Here is a 20888-nt window from a genome sequence, read left to right as displayed (position 1 = left end):
TTCTCCTCTGATAAAGTATAAGTTCTCTGACAATAAGAGCCATATTGGACAAATATTTGTATTGTCCTTCCCATAGCTTAAGCAAACACTTTATTTTATTTCATTTTATTTATTTTGGCCAGTCCTGGGGCTTGGACTCAGGGCCTGGGCACTGTCCCTGGCTTCTTTTTGCTCAAGGCTAGCACTCAGCCACTTGAGCCACAGCGCCACTTCTGGCCATTTTCTATATATGAGGTGCTGGGGAATTGAACCCAGGGCCTCATGTATACGAGGCAAGCACTCTTGCCACTAGGCTATATCCCCAGCCCAAACATTTTATTTTTTGAAAATTCAAATTAATAAAATGCAAAAAAAAAAGGCAGAAAGTTCCCCAAACCATGAGCAGGATATGCTGGCACACATCTGTAATCCCAGCAATCACAAGGCTAAGTCTCAAGTATTGCAAGTTTGAAGCCAGCCTGGCTGGCTGTGAACAAGACTCTGTTCACATATATAGACAAACAGACAGACAGATAGACAGACAGACATGAGACCAGACAGTCCCAGGCTAGATCAATCTAGGCAGCTTTTCCTCTGGAGAATGAAGTCTTATTAACAATATTTAGCCACACTGCTCTCTTGGGACTTGATTTTTCTTAAAGATATCAGACATCACATAAATAGATCTTCTCATTAAGAGCTATACCCAAAACACCGATGAATCTTTTCATATGAAAAATGTTTCTGAGGGCTGGGGATATGGCCTAGTGGCAAGAGTGCTTGCCTTGTATACATGAGGCCCTGGGTTCGATTCCCCAGCACCACATATACAGAAAATGGCCAGAAGTGGCACTGTGGCTCAAGTGGCAGAGTGCTAGCCTTGAGCAAAAAAGGAAGCCAGGGACAGAGCTCAGGCCCTGAGTCCAAGGCCCAGGACTGGCCAAAAAAAAAAAAAAAGAAAAGAAAAATGTTACTGAGAAGTTCTTCTAAAATTCCCAAATGGCACTTCCTAAAAATAGGAGACCTAGAAGTTAAAGACCTACAAAGTTTCCCCTGCTTTTTTTCTTTGTCAAATTTCTCAAATTGAGAAAATCATATTTTAAGAAACAACTATGTTGTTATAGCATGTTCCATATCCATTAGAAAACTGACAAGAAAAACAACTTTTGGCATTAGAATGCCAATTTATTCTTATTTTTTTAGACACATGAACTCAAAATATCCCTGCAGGCCAAAAAAAATTACAAAATTAAACAACCATTATCTTATCTCAACATGGAGATACAACCCCTCCCTTAATAGCTTAGAAAGTACCTCGTATTGCTATAAACATACATCCAGTCCAAATTTAATAAAATACATTTTAAAACATTACAAGTCTAACAATATAGAAACAAAAATCACACCATTAGTCAAATCAATAAATGCAAACATTTTCAACCACTAGACATAGAAAGAGTATGAATAGGTCAATAGCAAGGGATAAGAAAATAGTCAACCAATAATAAGATTTTTCCCTTTGGTTTTACAAGGAAAAAATTCTCGGAGTTGAAGCAGTATTGATACAATGCCCTCAGTCTCCACTTTCTTAAAATGAAAGTAGAGCTACCACCTTGCTACTGAGCAAGAAGATCTTAGAGAACATCCACAAAGTGTTGCTAGGGCAGGGTGGAAAGGGTGAGCCTTGTTAAACAGCAGATTACCTTTTCCCATGGGTGGGGGTAGGTAGGGAGCCAGGTAGGTAAGCTCTGAGATAGGCTGGGCACCAGATCCGAAAATACAGACCATATAGAACATGTCTGCTTGTAAATCATCACCTTTGGAAGCAGCAAATAGAATTTACAGTAATATGTTCTGCCTGCCCAGAATTCTGGCTGTATTAAGCTAGCTGGTTCCCCATAGAAACTGCTCAGGAGTCAACAGCCAACAATAATAACAACAAAACAACTGGTTCAAAGTCTGAGTTTTCACCATTCTTAATGTTCCACTTCTTTATCCCCAAATTGTTACTCTTTAGCATTGCTACATTAAAGTCTTTCACACCACATAACAGTGCCTAAGTAGGCTGAGTTTAAAAAACCAAACAGCCTAACACTACTTCTAGAGAATGCACACCTCCCATTGATTGACACATGCATAACGATTCAGCCAGTCTTGACTGGGAAGGTTAACCTATTCCCATGTCAAACCCAAAGACTATGCATTCAGACTTGCAAAAACATTGCTACAACTCTGATACTGCAGTGATTACTTCTTAAAAATTCACCCCTCAACAGGATTTCTCAAATAATCTTCACTTCTTCCATTTTTCTTTCCTTTTGTTTGAAACAACAGCATTGTACCCTTAAGGGTTACTGTTTTCCTATAAAAATAGGCCTCCTGGCTTTTCTTCCACCACCACACTGATTGGCCCCAACATACTATGACAGAGGTTTTACAAACTATAGCATTTCAAGGTCACTCAACCTTGCTCCCTGCTTCATAGATGCCAGGAGATGGTGAGAGCTTCTTCTGTGCCTGAGGCACTCTAGTACAGGTATGGTGCCCATTGGCTGGCCAGCCGGCCAGCCTCCAAGAGTTCTTCACATCTTGGACTTTAAAAGAGTCCTCTTCCTCCTAAAAAGCTTCGGTTTTCCTCTTCTTGGGTCCAGAGTGGCCATGCTGAAGGATATTTTCTGTGCTCTCCCTGAACAAATATGAATAAAAGCAGCAGGCAGCCCCTCACCAACATGTCCTGATTTGTATTATCCAAGTGAGGTATTTGCAAAAAAAAAAAAAAATTAAGAAATTAACACTTGCCATCTCTTCACTCCTGCCTGTGTTGTGCTTCAGTCACAGAACTTGCTTTCTTCCCATTCATGGTAATGAGCTATACAACTCCACAGACATTATAAAAAAAAAACAAAAAACAAAAAAAACTCTTAGAGACCAGTCTCAGCAAACACTGGTGGTGCCGCTGAGGTACAGCACATGGAAATGTAAACTTCGATGTATTTACAAGCTTGTTTAAAGATTGAAGAAAAACAGTGCGTTATATTGCTGGGATTCGGAGAAAGCTAATATAAGACTTTTGGACCAACTACTGAATTAAACAACAACAACAACAACAAACACCCTTCACCACCTGATTCAGTGTTTCCCACCAGCAGGTTCCAGACAGAGGCAACAAAGTTGTTATTGGTTTTGTTTTGTTTTGACCAAATCTTGTCTGTCTCTTCATCCAGTACCTTCTGTGGCCATTTGAAGTGGGGCTCCAGGACCCTTTATCTCTCACTCTGCTGGTCCAGGATGGAGAATAAGTCAGCAAGCTATGCGTTGGGAAACACTGGCTGGAACTGCCTAGACTATGTAACTGTTGTCCATTACCAAGTATTATCTACATTAAATATGAAATATACTTTCCCTATACACTTTAATTGATGCTTGCTTTCCAACAACTTTCTTTGTTTAGACAAGAAAGGAATCTTGTCTCCCTGTGAAACCTTCTCTAAACAGTTTTAGTAAGGAAGGAAAATCCACTACGTATAGATATAAAGGGAAGAAGATTGCACAGCAAGTAACTGTGTGAGTAACTTTGAATCCCAGAGGGAAACCTTTTTTTTTTTTTTTTTTTTTTAATGCTGGTACATTTTTGCAAGTGCAGCATCACGTAATGTGCCTTATGGAGTGGCACGGACTATCCAATAAGAAAGCATCCTGGCTCTAGCTTATTTTAAAACAAAGTGACAGGACACCAGTCGTGACTATAAAGTAGATTAAAAAAACCAAGTCTTTAAAAAGGCATGGAAGTATATGTCTTTTCTGACCAGTTTCAGAAGTTGCCAGATTACGATACATAAGAAACAGTTGATAAAATCATACCAAAATCTCATCTAGAAAAAACTACATTGCCAAGGGAAGGAGGAAGAGGGACCTTAAAAAAATGCTTATTGCCAAAGTTAACTCTATGAGAAAAGTTTTAAAATCATTTAGATCTAACAAACCACACAGCAGCATAAAATGGGCACTTTTGAAAACTTGGAAAAAATACTAAAAGCTAAGTTGGTTTTGTTTTTTTCAAATAGGGGGAAAACATGAGTACTTTTACCGTGGCAGTGTTATCTGTCACTATGACATGCATTACATTGGTCTATGTCACTCATTAATGAAAGTTAATCAAAGAAAAGAACTGCCTGTTTGAATCTGCAGCCAAGTATAGTGCAATTGTCTGGCAGCCTGTACTGACACCAGCACAAGTCTGCAGAGATCAGTAAGATAAGTAGTAAAATTAATAAAACTCTGTAAAACTTCCAAAAATTAATGCTCATTAAAGGCATTTACAGTGACAAAGTCAGAAATCTCCATTAAAAAGTTTGTGGGCCCACCCAATTAGTTACACTGCACTGGAGCAGATTGTTTTCTCTCTCCCACCTATGTATACACCCTACTGAATGAATTCAGGGGAAAAAAAAAAAAGAATACTCTTCTCTTCTGAGACTAGAGGGATGCGGTGAATACCACAGCTAGCAAAATATTCCATAGAAACCTTTCATGTAAAGTCCTTTAGAAAGTTCAGGCTGATCAGCCTTTGCACGTTGAGGTAAAAATTTAGTCCAGTGCATCATCAGAAAAGATAATCTATGAATATCTATTATTTTAGAAAAATGGCTCAATTTTGTTGATGCATCAGACAATGCTGCAAATATAGATTCAGTGCAACTATTCTGAGCTGCTGGTAGAAGACCACCTGAAGTCAGCTTGGGTCTAGCAAGAGGCGGTAGTCACTTGAAACATTGTGAGGCTGCATGGGGTACCAAACTGAGTTCTTTTTCTGAGACTCTTAGGCAAAATACATGGTGTGCTGGGTATCGTGGTGGATCTGTACCGCCTTGGCTAAGGCTTGAGGGTCTCGGCCGTTGCTCTGTCCTGACACATGACTGCCTTCCGCACTGGAAAGAGAATAAAGGAAGAAAACTAGGTGTAAGAAAAGATGCTTTACACATCACATGTTCCAAATAGCACAAACAGTATTGGATTTAAGAAGATCTTATGCTCAATCCTCAACTCAAATTACTTTTGTCTTTCTAAATATCAGTTTGTGCAACTAAAACATGAAATACAGCTTATTTAATGGATAGTTGCAATAATGCAATAAAGCAGTGTCTGCTAAGACCCAAATCTGTAGTAATACCTATAGAAAGATTTCTGCTGCCTGTTAAGCCTGATTAATTCCTACTCATCCTTCAGGTCTCAGTTAAATGTTATTTTCCCCTTAGAAATTTTCCTGGCTCTAAAGTCCAGGACAGTGCCACCTGGAACTTGCTTTCACAGACTAGCATATTTTTCTCTCAGTGTACTAAACACAAATGAAATGAACTTATTCATTGGGTGATTACTTATTTTCCCATTGGAAGGTAAATTTGAAGAAAGCAGCAACTTTGTGCTTACTGAATCCCTAGTGCGTGGCACCTAATATAGTGTCAATAAATATTTGCTGCATGCACAAATCTATGAGCAAAGCATAGTGCTAGAACATACCACACACTCAGTAAATGTTACTGAACCACAGTTTCTTCTTGTTCCCCCACCCCCCACTTGCTACAAAACCTTGGATAAGTAATATTTCCTCTGAACTTTGGTCATTGGTGATAATGAATTCTAAACATCTTTCTTCAGGATGACAAAGAAGCATGCAAATCACCATCTCTCTTCTAACCTTTGTTTAGTATGCCAGGGCCTTGGGCATGTTAAGTACTGTTTGATTACATATATATATATATGTATATATATATGTATATATGTATATATGTATATATGTATATATATGTACATATATATATCTCCTTGGCCCACTTATTTCCTCTTTAAATGATACTTATTATTTTTATCGAGGATTTGCCTTTTAAAAAAATTTCATCCTCTCATCTTCTACTCATATTCAATTAACCATCAAGTCTTCTCAATTCTATCCCAGGAATAGCTTTCTTTACACTTAGCTAAGACAATCTCACTCTAACAAACTTTCCATCTCCAAGCCTGCTGTTCCTTTTTAGGATGTTCCAGCCAAAGAAAACTTGCTATTGTCCAAACATGTCACTAGCTTTCTCTCCATTATAGTCATGTTCTCTCTGCCTGAAAATCCTCTTTTCTTTGTGGAGTCAAATCCTACCACCCAGTTATAAAATCTCTAAAACTCCCAGCTTCGTCTCTCATGTCCCACTGCACTTTTATCTCTACTGATGTTGTCAGTTCATATTTGCCTGTATTGTCTCCATATTGAAACATTAAATCCCCAGGGCAAGAAATAGCATTCCTCAGACTGGGAATATGGCTTAGTGGCAAGAGTGTTTGCCTCATATACATGAAGCCCTGGGTTCAATTCCCCAGCACCACATATACAGAAGATGGCCAGAAGTGGTGCTGTGGCTCAAGAGTGCTAGCCTTGAGCAAAAAGAAGCCAGGGACAGTGCTCAGGCCCCGAGTCCAAGCCCCAGGACTGGCAAAAAAAAAAAAAAAAGAAGAAGAAGAAGAAATTAAAAAAAAAAAAGAAAAAGAGAAATAGCATTCCTCATCTTGATATTTTTCTGGTACCTAGCTCAGTACTCCACACACAGTCTGTACCCAATAAACATGCTAAATGAGTGAATGTATAGTACAGAACGAAAGGGACAAAGCCACAGCTGGACATTTTTCTTAATAGTGTCTTTTCAAACTCTTACAGAAATAGACTTGCAGTGGAATGTCTACTATTTAGCAGCTGAGTACAGACTTGAGGAAGAGCCCAGAAACTGCTACACTTCACAGATGTTCATTTGGAAAAGAAAACTAATGCAAGGAACTGTTTAGCTATTTATTGGTAGCTGGATAACTGGTCAAAATATCTGATTCTCTTGAGATCCCTATTTGAATTTGAGGGTGCAAATGGTCTGGCCTCCCTTATATACACAGTTTTACTTTGGGGGATCCTTCTGGATTGTATTAAAAGCAAAATACTTCAGGACTTCCCCTTGTAAGAATGAAATCCCCAAGCCTGTGATATACTAACTGGAGCCAAGAGCACTATGCTGGCCTTTTTTTTTTTGTGGGGGGGGAGTGGGGGTTGTCTATCATGGGGCTTGACCTGTGCTGTCTTTGAGGTGTTTTTTGGTTTGTTTTTTGCTCAAGGCTAGTGCTCTGTCACTTGAGCCACACCTCTACTTCCAGCTTTTTGGTGATTTATTGGAGATAAGAGTCTCAAGAACTTTCCTGTCCAGGCTGCCTTAGAATCCCAATCTTCAGATCTCAGCCTCGGGAGTAGCTAGCTAGCTGGCTTCCTTTTGAGGCTACCCAGGATCTGAGCAGAACTGAAATGCATCTAGCTTTTGTGCGAAAACCTCTGGCAGCTCTAAGACTCCTTTAGAGACACAATACAAGTATAAACAAGCCTGAGCACTTCTTGAATCAAAAGTTACATTATAAACTCTCAAAGCTTTTTAATTTCTCCCTGCCATTTAAGCCATAAAAGGAAGATTAAGACTTTGAAAAGAGTTTTCTGTAGTAGTTCATTAAAAACTCCAACCCCCCCCCCCACAAAAAAATAACCCATATGCTCCTACAATAGAGCTAGATTGTATTGTGCCTGAGAAACTTGCCTGTCATGATCTTTATCCACCAGATGATACCTTGCCCTAAATGCCACAAGCCGGGCATAATATGCAGGGGCTGGAATAGAGACTGATCGTGTGCACCTCACATAGGTGTGGCACAGCTGGTAGGTCAGGAGCTGGAGCTCATCTGCAGTGAAGCAGTTGTCATCCCACAAGACCTGGTAATGTGAAGGACGGCTGGTTCCCTAGAGAAAGAAGTTTAGATAAACACATTTCTCACATGGGTTGACCACTAAGCAAGAGAGAATTCAAACCTAATCCTTAAAGTCAGAAGTATTTCTGTTTAGCATAGCTACAAGCAGGTACCTAAACTAAAAAGGTATTAGTTCTAGGATATAAGAACAAAGTTAAGGATTTAATAACAAGTCTACTCAAGCTAGTTGCTGACTTTGCAAATACCTCCCTATCACATCAAAGATCTGAACCAGATTCCAAATTACCTGAATTCCTGCATGACTACAGAGGTAAAAGTCAAACTCTGATGGATGTGTGATGGTACTGTCCACTGTAGTGCCTGCTGGGACATTGCCACTTTTCCCCACCTGTTAAAAAAAATGTAATTAATCATGTTTGGCTGTGCTCAGGGCAATTTTCTTTGTTATGTTAATTGGTAACAAGCTAGTAAACTGTTCTTAAAGGAATTCTTGAAAACAGTTTAATGCAAAATGTTGATTCCCATAGTAACTTTTTCCATTTCATCAAGTATTTTCTCAAATAGTCCTCTCTTGGGGACTTGAGACAGAATTTTTTCTGTGTGTGTCTTTGTGCTACATCATTGTCACTTATTTATAGATGGCACACTGGTATGTTCAAAGAGGGAAAAATAATAACATTTAAGGACTGGGGATGTAGCGCAGTGGTAGAGCTACACACACACACACACACACACACACACACACACTCCTTAAGCTAGACAAGCTTCTTAAAAATCAGCTTTATTGCTTTCTTGGGAGAAGAAGAAAAATACCTATAATTTTTAGAAAAAGTTAGTGAATGTATCTTTGAAGTGATGTACCACATTCAGTAAAATTATTTTCTTCTTGTTGTACTCTGGTTTGAACTCAAGGCTTCACACTTGCTCAGCAATACCACTGGAACCTGGAGCCACATCTCTAGCCTAACTTTTTGCTCATTATTTTGGAGACAGATGTTTCTGCTCAGGCAGCATCAAACCATAAGTTTCTAGATTCCAGATTCCTAAGTGGCTAGGATCACAGGCATAAGCCACTGGTACCTGGCTAGTACTTTTGTGTGATCAAAAAGAAGTCATTAGCAAAAGAAGTCATTAGTCATGACCTGGTCATTTGGTAATGACCAGGTACTGCTGGCTCATACCTGTAATCCTAGTTACTCAGGAGGCTGAGATCTGAGGATCGAGGTTCAAAGCTAGCCTGCACAGGAAAGTCCATGAGACTCTTGATAGTCCATGAGACTCTTATCTCCAATAAAACTACTCAGAAAAAGCAGAAAGTGGTGCTGTGGCTCAAGTGATGAAGCACTAGCCTTGAGCCTAGGAAGCTCAAGGTCAATGCCCAGGCCCAGAGTTCAAGCTCCAGGACCAGCAAAAAAACAAACTAAAAAACAAAAACAAAAACAAAACCTGCTAGGCACCAGTGGCTCACACTTATAATCCTAGCCACTCAGGAGGCTGAGATCTGAGGATCATGGTTCAAAAAAAGCCCAGGGAGGAATGACTGTGTTATCTATAGTTAACTACCAGAAAACTGGAAGTGGTGTTGTGACTCAAAGTGGTAGAGTGCTAGCCTTGAGTAAAAAAGCTCAGGGACAGCACCCAGGCCCTGAGTTCAAGCCCCACCACCAACCAAAAGAAAAAGAAAGAAAGAAAGAAAGAAAGAAGAATGCCTTTTCAGGTCTAGGCCTACCCTCACAAAAACATGACTGAAAGCAGAATATCTTTTCTTTAATCTTATCTATAAGATTAGGTGAAGATCTCTTATACTTGTAAAATCCTAAAACTCTTCTATGGCCAAAACACTAAAATCAAAGTTCCAGGAAGGTGGAGAAGAGAAATGTGTTTACCAGGAACAGAATTAAATTAAATCTTGCTAGTTGGTCACTGTCTTCTGTTGCACAGTGGAGTTCAACATGAGAAAGTTTATTCAGTTCATAGGTTTAAATGTGGATGGAAGTTATTTGGCTCCATCTAACCACTGTTACCTTCAGCTAAAGAACATACAACAATGTGTATCAGTAACTCTAAGTATAGAGAGAAAGCTTTCCATCAAATTCATATATAAATTAACTAGTAGCTGGACCAGAGGATTTACAACTGAGTTACCATGCTCTCCTTTTATCACAGGTTTTACTTTCCACAGTTTGTTACCTGTGGTCAACCAGGGTCCAAAACTATATATACTCGAAAACAAGTGAGTTTTACTGTACTTATATTAGACCTCAATAAAAGTACTAGTGAGGCTGGGCACCGGTGGCTCACATCTGTAATCCTAGCTACACAGGAGGCTGAGATCTGAAGACTGGGTTCAAAGCCAGCCCCGACAGGAAAGCCAGTGAGATTATTATCTCCAATTAATCACAGAAAAAGCCGGAAGTGGCATTGTGGCTCAAGTGGTAGAGCACTAGTCTTGAGCAAAAGGAGTCCAGGGACAGCACCCAGGCCCAGAGTTCAGGCCCCAGGACTGGCAAAAAAAAAAAAAAAAAAAGTACCGGTAAGAAGGAGTGGGATGTATGTGGTCATTCCTGGGGTAAGAGTACAAAGTGGCTAGGTGTTGGTGGCTCATACCTGCAAACCTAGATACTGAGGCTGAGATCTGAGGATCATGGTTTGAAGTCATACTGAGCAGGAAAGTCTGTGAGATTTATCTCCAATTAACCAGCAAAACCCTGAGAGTAGAGCTGTGGCTTGAATGGAAGATTCCTAGCCTTGAGCAAAAAAGCTCAGAGACAGTGGCTAGGCCCTGAGTTCAAGCCCCAGGACCAGCACACACACAAGAAAAGTTTACAGTATATGTTGAAAATAGAAGATGGAGAAGGTCATGGTGAATGAGGAAATAAAAATGCTGCTTTGGTTATCCTTTGGAAACACTGAAGTGCAAAGGAAAGTGTGTGGTGAGCTGTGTGTGTATGTGTGTGTGTGTGTGTGTGTGTGTGTGTGTGTGTGTGTGTGTGTGTATGGGGGGGATGTTAAAGATATCTGAGCAATGGAGTGTTTTAAAAGCCTATTCCTGACAGCAGAGTGGCTAATACAATGGGGAAGGAAGAATGGTGACAGGGAGGTGGCTTCCTCTGCATACAGAAGAATTTGGTTTAGGGCAGCAGGAACACACAAGAAAACTTAAAATCAGAGAGATTTCAGGACAGATCTGGACCACCTCATCATGGGAGACAAGAAGGAAGGAGAAGAATTTAAAGACAACTCCAAAGTTTCCAGTTTGTCTAACATAACACATAGTGATGCTAAGTAACAAAAAGAAAATTGGGAAGGAATAGGTTTTGGAAGAGGATAAAACAATCAGAGGAAGGTTTAGACATGTTTTGCTTGAATACCTGTGGTAGTTTGTGTCACTAGTGCCAAGTATTCCTGTGCCCCTCCCTGGGAGAGGATTAGACATCCTCGTCCAAGTATTTTAGGAGTGGCCATGTGACCTGCTTTGGCTGATAAAATGTGGTGTGAAATGTGTTACTTCTGGGCAGAAGCTTAAAGAGCCAGCACTGGCTGGTCATGTATCTTTTTTCTTCTGGCACAATGACTGGCAATGTTCCAGATAGACACATCTTTGTAAACCTCGGTTCCAAAGGAGGATGGCAGAGTCACAGCTGTGACAAAGACACTGTGGGTGTGAACAAGAGATAAACCTTTGTGGGGTTGGAGGTATGGCTCTGGTGTAGAGCACCGACCAAAGAGCAAAAGCATCAGAGAGAGAGAGAGAGAGAGAGGGAGGAGAGAGAGAGAGAGAGAGAGAGAGAGAGACAGACAGACAGACAGACAGACAGACAGACAAAGAGAGACGGAGAGAGACAGAGAGACAGAGAGAGAGACCTTTGTGAGCCACCAAGATTTTTTTGTAATTACCACTACAAGCCTGAGTAGTACTTGACATACTGCACCCCCCTCCCTAGCCACTCCTATCATCTCAAGAGTAGAAGCAATGGACATGGGTGACTGGAATTGGTAAGAGGCAGATTTAGAGAACTGAAGATGTCAAGGGACAGGAGTATAAAGTAACCAAGAATTGGCCCTGTTAACCTTTTTTTTTTTTTTTTTTTTTTTTTTGGCCAGTCCTGGGCCTTGAATGCAGGGCCTGAGCACTGTCCCTGGCTTCTTTTTGCTCTAGGCTAGCACTCTACCTCTTAAGCCACAGCACCACTTCCAGCCTTTTCTGTTTATGTGGTGCTGAGGAGTCGAACTGAGGTGCTGAGGAATCAGGGCTTCATGCATGCTAGGTACACAGTCTACCACTTAGCCACATTCCCAGCACCCCCACACCCCCGGGTTAACCTTTAAAGGTTAGTGACACTAGGTAATAAGGACAGAATGTAACTAAGTATATCTGGTAGATCATTGAAAATTCAGATTAGAAACTGTGTGTGATCTGAAAATTCAGATCAGAGCTGTTTGGAGCTAGAAATAGATTTAAGAGCTGGTATGGAAATAAATGAGCCCAGAAGAGTGGGTGAGAAAGGGTGAAGTTGAGAAGAGAAAGAGTTAAAACTGAGGAAGGATTAGAGTGCCAGGAAACATGAATGGATATTGGACAATGAGAGGAAGAAAAGTCAAATAAAGTCTAATTGCAGAGGTTGGCAGTATAGTTGGAAAGTCATATTATTCAGACCAAAGAAGGCACTGTTGTCTTAAGTGTTGCAAAGAGGTTAGTGTAGGAATCTGACCCCATCAGAGATGAGCAAGATATTGGGGGAACAGCTTTACTTATTTCTTGAAGTTCTGACTTCCTGCAATTGATGGCAGGCTCTGGAATGAAAGTATGACCTATGAAAGTACCAAGAGAAAGTTAACTCATTGTTTTTCTAAAGGTAAAGTCATAAAACAAACAAAACACAAGGTTATAGGTAGACTAAGGGAGAGGCAGAGTAAAGGGGTATTTATTGGCAGAATTAAGGAAGATTTGAGTAACTTTACAGTCATGGAATGAGAAAGATTAAATTTAAAAACTGGGTCTTGGGGCTGGGGATATAGCCTAGTGGCAAGAGCACTTGCCTCGTATATATGAAGCCCTGGGTTCGATTCCCCAGCACCACATATACAGAAAATGGACAGAAGTGGCGCTGTGACTCAAGTGGCAGAGTGCTAGCTTTGAGCAAAAAGAAGCCAGGGACAGTGCTCAGGCCCTGAGTCCAAGGCCCAGGAATGGCAAAATAAATAAATAAATAAATAAATAAATAAATAAATAAATAAATAAATAAATAAATAGAACTGGGTCTTGGGGCTGGGAATGTGGCTTAGCGGTAGAGTGCTTGCCTAGCATGCACGAAGCCCTGGGTTTGATTCCTCAGCACCACATAAACAGAAAAAGCCGGAAGTGATGCTGTGGCTTAAGAGGTAGAGTGCTAGCCTTGAGCAAAAATAAGCCAGGGACAGTGTTCAGGCCCTGAGTCCAAGCTCCACGACTGGCAAAAAAAAACAAAAAAAAAAAACCCAAAACCTGGGTTATTAATAAAGTGAAGCTCTCAAGAAGGCAGAAATAGAGTCAAAAGCATAGGTGGAGCCAAGTATGTGGCTCAGTCCTGTAATCCTAGCTCCCTGGGAGGTAGAGGCCAGTGATTGTGGTTTGAGGCCAGTCAGGGGAAAACAGAAATTCCTAAAACTTCATCTCAATCAATGGGCTGGACCTGGTGGCCTGACCTGTTAGTCCTAGTGACACAAGCAGAAACTGCAACTAGGCTGGCCCAGGAATAAAGCTGGACCCTACCTCAGGAATAACCAAGTAAAAAGGGGCTGGGAATGTGGCTTAGTGGTAGAGTGTTTGCCTAGCATGCATGAAGCCCTGGGTTCAATTCCTCAGTACCATATAAACAGAAAAGGCCAGAAGTGGTGCTGTGGCTCAAGTGGTAGAGTGCTAGCCTTAAGCAAAAGAAGCTCAGGGGACAAGGTAACAAACAGTACAAGAAATGTATCCAATGCCTAACGTATGAAACTGTAACCTCTCTGTACATCAGTTTGATAATAAAATTTTGAAAAAAAAAAAAAAAAAGAAGCTCAGGGACAGTGCACAGGCCTTAAGTTCAAGCCCTAGGACTGGAAAAAAAAAAGGAAAAGAAAATTCATGGCATCCCTCCTGACTCAGTCTCCTGAATTAGATGTGATTAAGGATGTGCACCTCCAATCTGGATGAATAAATGATTTCTCCCCCCCCTCCCACGGCAACTCCTACCTCCCTGAGAACAGAAGCAAAGGAAATAGGCATGAGGACTGACTCAAAACTGAAGGCATGTTCAGAGAGTTAGAGATGTTGATAAGAGTCAGGGTTACCAAAAATAATAATAACTGGGCCTCAGGCTTTTTTTCAGTGGTGCTGGAGTGTGAACTCAGGGCCTCGCACTTACAAGGTAAGAACTCTATTACTGTCGAGCTACACCTCCATCCCTGTTTTATGTTGGTTATTTTTATGTTGTGGGGCTTGAGCTTAGGGCCTGGGTGCTGTCCCTGAACTTTTTCCCTCAAGGCTAGCACTCTACCACTTTGAGCCATAGCGCAACTTCCAGTTTGCTAGTGATTAACTGGAGATAAGTCTGATGGACTTTGCTGCCTGGGCTGGCTTTGAATTATGATCCTTTGATCTCAGCCTCCTAAGTAGTTAGGATTACAAGAGTGAGCCACTAGCACCCCAGCTGTTATTTGTTTTGTTTTGTTTTGTTTTTTGCGAGTCCTGGAGCTTGGACTCAGGGCCTGAACACTGTCCCTGGCTTCTTTTTGCTCAAGGCTAGTACTCTGCCACTTGAGCCACAGCACCACTTCTGGCCTTTTCTATATATGTGGTGCTGAGGAATTGAACCCAGGGCTTCATGTATATGAAGCAAGCACTCTTGCCACCAGGCCATATACCCAGCCCCTTGTTATTTTTGAGGTAGGGTTTTGCTTTCTTCCCTGGAGCATGCCAGAGCCACAACTCACTGACGTTGGGCTTTCTGTTACAGGTAATAGGTGAGCACCATCCATTGTACCCAGCTCTCTGTTGAAGAGTTGCCTGTACTTTTATGCCTGATCTGGCCTCTAACCTCAATTCTCCCAATCATAACATTCCTAGTAGCTAGGATTACTGGTGTGAGCCATGGGTGCCTTTCTTGGGACTGTTAATTATGACAGTAAAGAGAACAGGATTTTGGTAAGGTAATTCAGGGGCTGGAAATATAGCTCAGTGGTAGAATGCTTGCCTACCATTTGAAAGGTCCTGGGTTCCATCCCTAGCAGTGAGGAAAAGAAAAGATAATTCAGGCCATATAGCCTCTTGTTAATTTGTATGACATCATAATCATTCAGAGTTTGTATCATAAGATACCTATACAAAATATTTCTGGAGAAATTTTTTTTTAGAAATTCTTCTTTATATACTAAAATTATAGGACAGGTATGTGAGATCCTAGGCTTTATCTCCAGCAACATATAGACCTACGAAGACCCACAGATACATCCCTTCCCCTCTGAAGTCACTTGTGTCACTGTGATGTACTTGACATGTTTCTGATCAATTCCCTTAGAAAAACAAAATCAGAAACAAATCCCCTAGCTGGGAGCTGGTGGCTCATGCCTCTAATCCTAGCTACTCAAGAAGTTGAGATCTGAGGATAATGGTTCAAAGCTAGCCCAGACAGGAAAGTCCTCGACATTCTTATCTCCACCTAGGCACCAAAAAAAGCCAGAAGTGGAACTGTGGCTCAAATGGTAGAACATTTTCCTTGAGCAAGGTAATCTAAGGGACGGTGCCAAGGCTCTGAGTTCAAGCTCTAGGACCAGCATACCCCGCCCCTCTCCCCTGCCAAAAAGAAAAGAGAAAAAAAAAACCAACCTCTAGAAACCACCATATCTATCACACAAGAGAAATATCCATTCCTTTTTTTTTCTGTCTCTGAGCTTTTTTTCTCTGCACCCCATCACAGATCTTAGCCTCACATCTCAGCCTCCCGAGTAGCTAGGATCACAGGCATGAGCCACCAGTGCCCAGCTGAAATATCCATTCAGTTCTTGAAACCTGTATTAAATATATTTAGGCCAGGTACCAGTGGCTTGTGCCTGTAATCTTAGTTACTCAGGAGGCTGAGATCATGGTTCAAAGTCAGCCCAGGCAGGAAAGTCCCTGAGACTCTTATTCCCAATTAACTAACAAAAAGCCAGAAGTGATACAGGGATAGGAGGGGAAAAAATGGGAGAGAGCAAGGAAGGGGTAACATTTTCCAAAAATAAATGTACTCATTACCTGACTTATGTACTGTATTTCTCTGTATATCACTTTTATAATAACAATAAAACAAATTTAAAAATAAAATTAAAAATACTAAAAAAAAGTATGTATTTAAAAAAAAGGCTGGAAGTGGAGTTATGTCTCCAGTGGTAGAGTGCTAGCTCCCTTGAGCAAAAAGAGCTTAGGGATAGTGCCCAAGCTGCAAGTTCAAGCCCCAGGACTGGCATGAAAAAAAAGTTAACAAAAAATACTTTCAAAATTGTAAAAAAAAAAATACCCCCAAACCAAAAAATAGGTTCAAATATAGTCAGTATGTTTGTTTAATTACTAAGCACCTCTAATTCTTTTTTTTTTTCTTTTTGCCAGTCCTGGGGCTTAAACTCAGGGCCTGAGCACTGTCCCTGGCTTCTTTTTGCTCAAGGCTAGCACTCTACCACTTGAGCCACAGCACCACTTCAGGCATTTTCTGTGTATGTGGTGCCGGGGAATTGAACCCAGGGCTTCATGTGCACAAGGCAAGCACTCTACCATTAGGCCATATTCCCAGCCCAGCACCTCTAACTCTAAGAAAACATGAATTAAAATCCACTCAAAACCACTTGCACTTGTCACAACAGGAACTCATTTTGTTTTCTTACCCTTTCTGTTTTATCTGCACAGAAGAGTCGTGTGTGATGTCTCTTTTGCACCACAATATATGTTATTCCTGGCCGGTAATCTTCTTCCAAACTTATACATGCCTTTCGGATTGCTATTAGTTCAGGCCAGGCTACCTAGGAGACAGAAATGGAATTATGCTTCATTGAGAACTTGCCTAGAATCTGTTTTTTATTGAAGAATTGATAGGAGGGAAGTCCATCATATTCCAAAAAGTCCAAAAGGGCTAGTGATAGTACCTGTTTCATTTGTCCCTCAGATACTCCTCCTCGGTAATAGATGATACGAGTGGGCTTGAAGCGCGTGGATTTGTAGAACTGGATTAGCAGTTCTCGAACCATGTTAGTCAGGTCCTGGATGACCTCCTGACTGTACAGTAGCTCCTGGGAGATCTCCTGCCGGGACGTTTGCACCCGCACTGTGGCACAGTACCGGCTGGGGTGGCCATCCATGCTGCCTACCACAGCCGCAATGGAGGGCTTCTTTCCATCCCCTGCTGGGGGGTGGGTAACATCGGCTCCCAGGAAGATGACAGGCTGCTGGAACACTGAGGGCCTGCTCGGATTGAAGGGGACAGGGCCACTTAGTCATACAGGTAAGACAGGTAAGACAGTGGGGTCTAATAGAGTTCTACCACCAGAGGTTGATAATCACAGGTTTAATCTTAGGAGAGAGGCCTTGTGCTCTAAGGGGAAGAACAGTAAGGATCCAAAACCAAATTCTCTTTAAGATGTGAGACTTGGAAAACACAATCATGTCTATTTTTTCTTCGGATTTCATTTTTCTCCACAGTATTTATCATTTATACCATACATTTTGCTTGTTTATTTGTCTATACATACCCAAATATAATTTCTACAGATATTGTTTTGTTTTATCTTGGTCACTGCTATATCCTAGTACCTAGAATAATGGTTTGCTCCTAAGTGGCATTCAATAAATATTTATTGAAAAATGTATTTATTTGGCACTAATTTCCCTATCAAAGAAATCAAGAGAGAAAAGTATCATGTATGCTTCTCTGGAAAAGTGAGCCTTGGGACTGGGAATGTGACTTGGTGATAGAGTGCTCGCTTAGCATGCATGAAGGCCTGGGTTCGATTCCTCAGTACCACATAAACAGAAAAAGTTGAAAGTAGCACTGTGGTTCAAGTGGTAGAGTGCTAGCCTTGAGCACAGAGAGGCCTAGGGACAGTGCCCAGGCCCTAAGTTCAAGCCCCAGGACTAGCAAAACAAACAACAAAAAAAGTCAGCTGCCCCCCCCCCCCACCAAAAGAAGCTGGGCATGTTGGCATAGTCTGGAGGGTGAGTCAAAAAATCTGTGAGTCTGAGGCCAGGCCTGGGTTACAAAGGCAAGATGCTGCCACAAAAACACAAAATGCTAGGCATCAGTGCTCACATCTGTAATCCTAGCTATTCAGGGAAGCCAAGATCTGAAGATTGGTTTGAAGCCAGCCCACGCATAAAAATCCATGAGACTCTATCAGCAAAAAGTTTGGCTGGAGGTACAACTCAAGCAGTAGAGTGTCAGCAAATATATGATAAATCTTTGAATACTGAAATTGAGACTGCAATTTACTTTTTTTTTTTTTTTTTGCCAGTCCTGGGGCTTGGACTCAGGGCCTGAGCACTGTCCCTGGCTTCTTTTTGCTCAAGGCTAGCCCACTCTGCCACTTGAGCCACAGAGCCACTTCTGGCCATTTTCTATATATGTGGTACTGGGGAATTGAACCCAGGGCTTCATGTATACAAGGCAAGCACTCTTGCCACTAGGCCATATTCCCAGCCCCTATTTACTCTTAAACTGTGATCCAGGAATCGTTTCAACACTGACAGTTTTATGTAATGAGTATTGAAGATGCGTTGTATGTATTTACTATTCTCTCTTGTCACACCAAATAGTCCTGGCAAAGAGCAGTTAACAATAGCCGAAAAACATGTGCCTTGTTCATATGGATAACATAACAATATTCTAGCTACAGTGCTAAGCCTCTACATGTATTAACTCATTAAATCTTAATTCTATCAGGGTAGTAAAATTATTATCTCTCTTTTTTGCTAGTCCTGGGTCTTGAACTCAGGGCCTGAGCACTGTCCCTCAGCTTCTTTTGCTCAAGGCTAGCACTCTACCACTTGAGCCACAGCACCACATCCAGCCTTTTCTGTTTATGTGGTACTGAGGAATCCACCCCAGGGCTTCCTGAATGCTAGGCAAGCACTGTACGACTAAGTCACATTCCCAGCCCTTACACTATCAATTTTTTTTTATAAACATAATATGTTTTGTCTGTAATCCTAGCTACTTGAAGATTGGGAACATTAGGGTTCAAGACTAGCCTGAAGGTAAAAAAAAAAAAAAAAATAGTTCATGAGACCCCCTATCCTAACCAGTAAAAAAAGTGGGCATGGCTCCCAGCAATTTGGGAAATGAAAATAGGAGAACTGTGGTCCAGGATAGCCAGGCATAAATTCAAGAAGCTACCCAAAATCAACTTAACATAAAAAGGGCTGGAGCCTAGCAAGCAGCAAGTGTAAGGTGCTAAATTCAACATCAACACTAGAGGGCTAAAGAGCCACTATTGAGCAGAAAAAAAAAATGTAAAACACAAGAGTAGAAAAAGATATGTGCAAAACATTTATCTAGAAACCACAAACTAGTACTACAAATTAACAAAAGCGACTCATAATTATTAATACTCAGGACATTGGGAGTCTCCAGACTATATTTTTTTTCAGTAGCATTTGTAGACCAGGTACATATCATCTTAACCAGCCACTGTTTGAAATAGTCGTTAGAACTTATTGCCTCGGATAGCCTTAAACCAATCACTATCCCCTAATCTCTCCTTCCCAGTAACCAGGCTTGAACCACCATGCCTGTCCCTGCCTGGCCTTTTCTTCCCTTCCCCCTCCCCCTTTCCTTTTCTTTCTTCCTCTCTTTCCTTTTCCTTTCCTTCTTTGCCTTTTTTTTTTTTTTTTTTTTGGTCCTGGTCTTGAATTCAGAGCCTGGGTGTTGTTCCTGAGCTTCCTTGTTCAAGGCTAGTGCTCTAGTCCATGAGCCATGGTTCTACTTCCAGTTATTTTGGTGATTAACTGGAGCTAAGAGTCTCTCCAACTTTCCTGCCCAGGTTGGTTTTGAACCTTGATGCTCAGATCTCAGCATCCCTGAGTAGCTAAGATTATAGGTGTGATTCACTAGCACCTGGCTCTTTTTCTTTTCTTTTTTCCCTCGGTGCTGATACTGAAGCTTGAACTTAGGGCCTGGGTGCTGTCCCTGAACATTTTTTGCTCAACTAGTGCTCTACCACTTGATCCACAGCTCCATTTCCAGCTTTTCAGTGGTTAATTGGAGATAATGAGGTTTCATGGACTTTCATGCCTGGGCTGGCTTCAAACCCTGATCCTCAGATCTCAGCATCCAGAGTCACTAAAATTATAGGTGTGAGCCACCAGATCCTGTTTCAGAAAGAAAAAAAAAGGAAAAAAAAAAAAAGAAAAGATGGAATGAAGTCCCAGCTACTTGGCAGGCTGAGACAGGAGAGATACTTGCATCCACAAGTTCAAGACCAGCTAGGACAGTGAGATTTTGTCTTAAGAGGTGGAAAACAAAGGAGAGGAGAAAAGGACTGAATAGGCTCATCACAAAAGAAGGTGTTTAAATGGTTTATAAGCACAAGCATATTGAAAATGTGCTCTAACATCAATAACCATGTGGGGAATGCAAATTAAAACCTCAATGGCAAACTAGTTTCCCCAATCAAAATAGCTAAAATTAAAAGCACAGAGACTATCAACTGCTGATAAGGATATAGCTACAAGAACTCTCTGTGGAAATGTAAATTAGTATAGGAACTTTGGAAATATACTTGACTGCATCTATTAATTCTAGATGTATGTATTCTCTACAACTTTACACAATTCCACATCTGGGAAAGAGAAACAGTGCTTACTTTTATCAAAAATGCAGAATTATACAATGAATGAATTAAAATACTGTGGTAGGATAGATAAAAGTGTGGTTTATTCACATAATGGTATAGACAACATAGTATGAAAATGAAGGAGCTACTAGGGCTAGAGGAATGGTTGAAGTGGAAGTGACAGCTTAGCAAGTGCAACTATTTGAAAATAAAAAAAGAAAGAGAAGAAACTGAGGATGTTAAATGCAACAACAAATATATAGACACATGTTGATGACACACAAAATACATGAAATAGTACATCCTGAATGATT

The 20888-nt window shown here is 41.0% G+C and overlaps 1 protein-coding gene across 3 annotated transcripts in view; it reads right to left on the bottom strand.

Moving 5' to 3' along the window:
- Window positions 1-1138: 1138 nt before the first annotated feature.
- Ago4 (argonaute RISC component 4) overlaps window positions 1139-20888 on the bottom strand; it is a 40997-nt gene continuing 21247 nt past the window's right edge. For 2 of the 3 annotated variants that reach the window (XM_048350875.1, XM_048350876.1), the window contains exons 14-18: window positions 16894-17209; window positions 16636-16770; window positions 8045-8146; window positions 7590-7789; window positions 1139-4907 (exon numbers count right to left, since the gene is read on the bottom strand). In XM_048350875.1, the coding sequence (XP_048206832.1) occupies window positions 4799-4907; window positions 7590-7789; window positions 8045-8146; window positions 16636-16770; window positions 16894-17209 (862 nt within the window). In that variant the 3' untranslated portion in view covers window positions 1139-4798. Of the gene's footprint in view, window positions 4908-7589; window positions 7790-8044; window positions 8147-9644; window positions 9789-16635; window positions 16771-16893; window positions 17210-20888 lie in introns of those variants that run through there. The other variant, XR_007211563.1, reaches the window with a different exon arrangement.

Source organism: Perognathus longimembris, chromosome 7 (assembly GCF_023159225.1).
Source record: "Perognathus longimembris pacificus isolate PPM17 chromosome 7, ASM2315922v1, whole genome shotgun sequence".
Lineage (NCBI taxonomy): Eukaryota > Metazoa > Chordata > Mammalia > Rodentia > Heteromyidae > Perognathus > Perognathus longimembris.
This window is presented reverse-complemented; position numbering and strand designations above follow the sequence as displayed.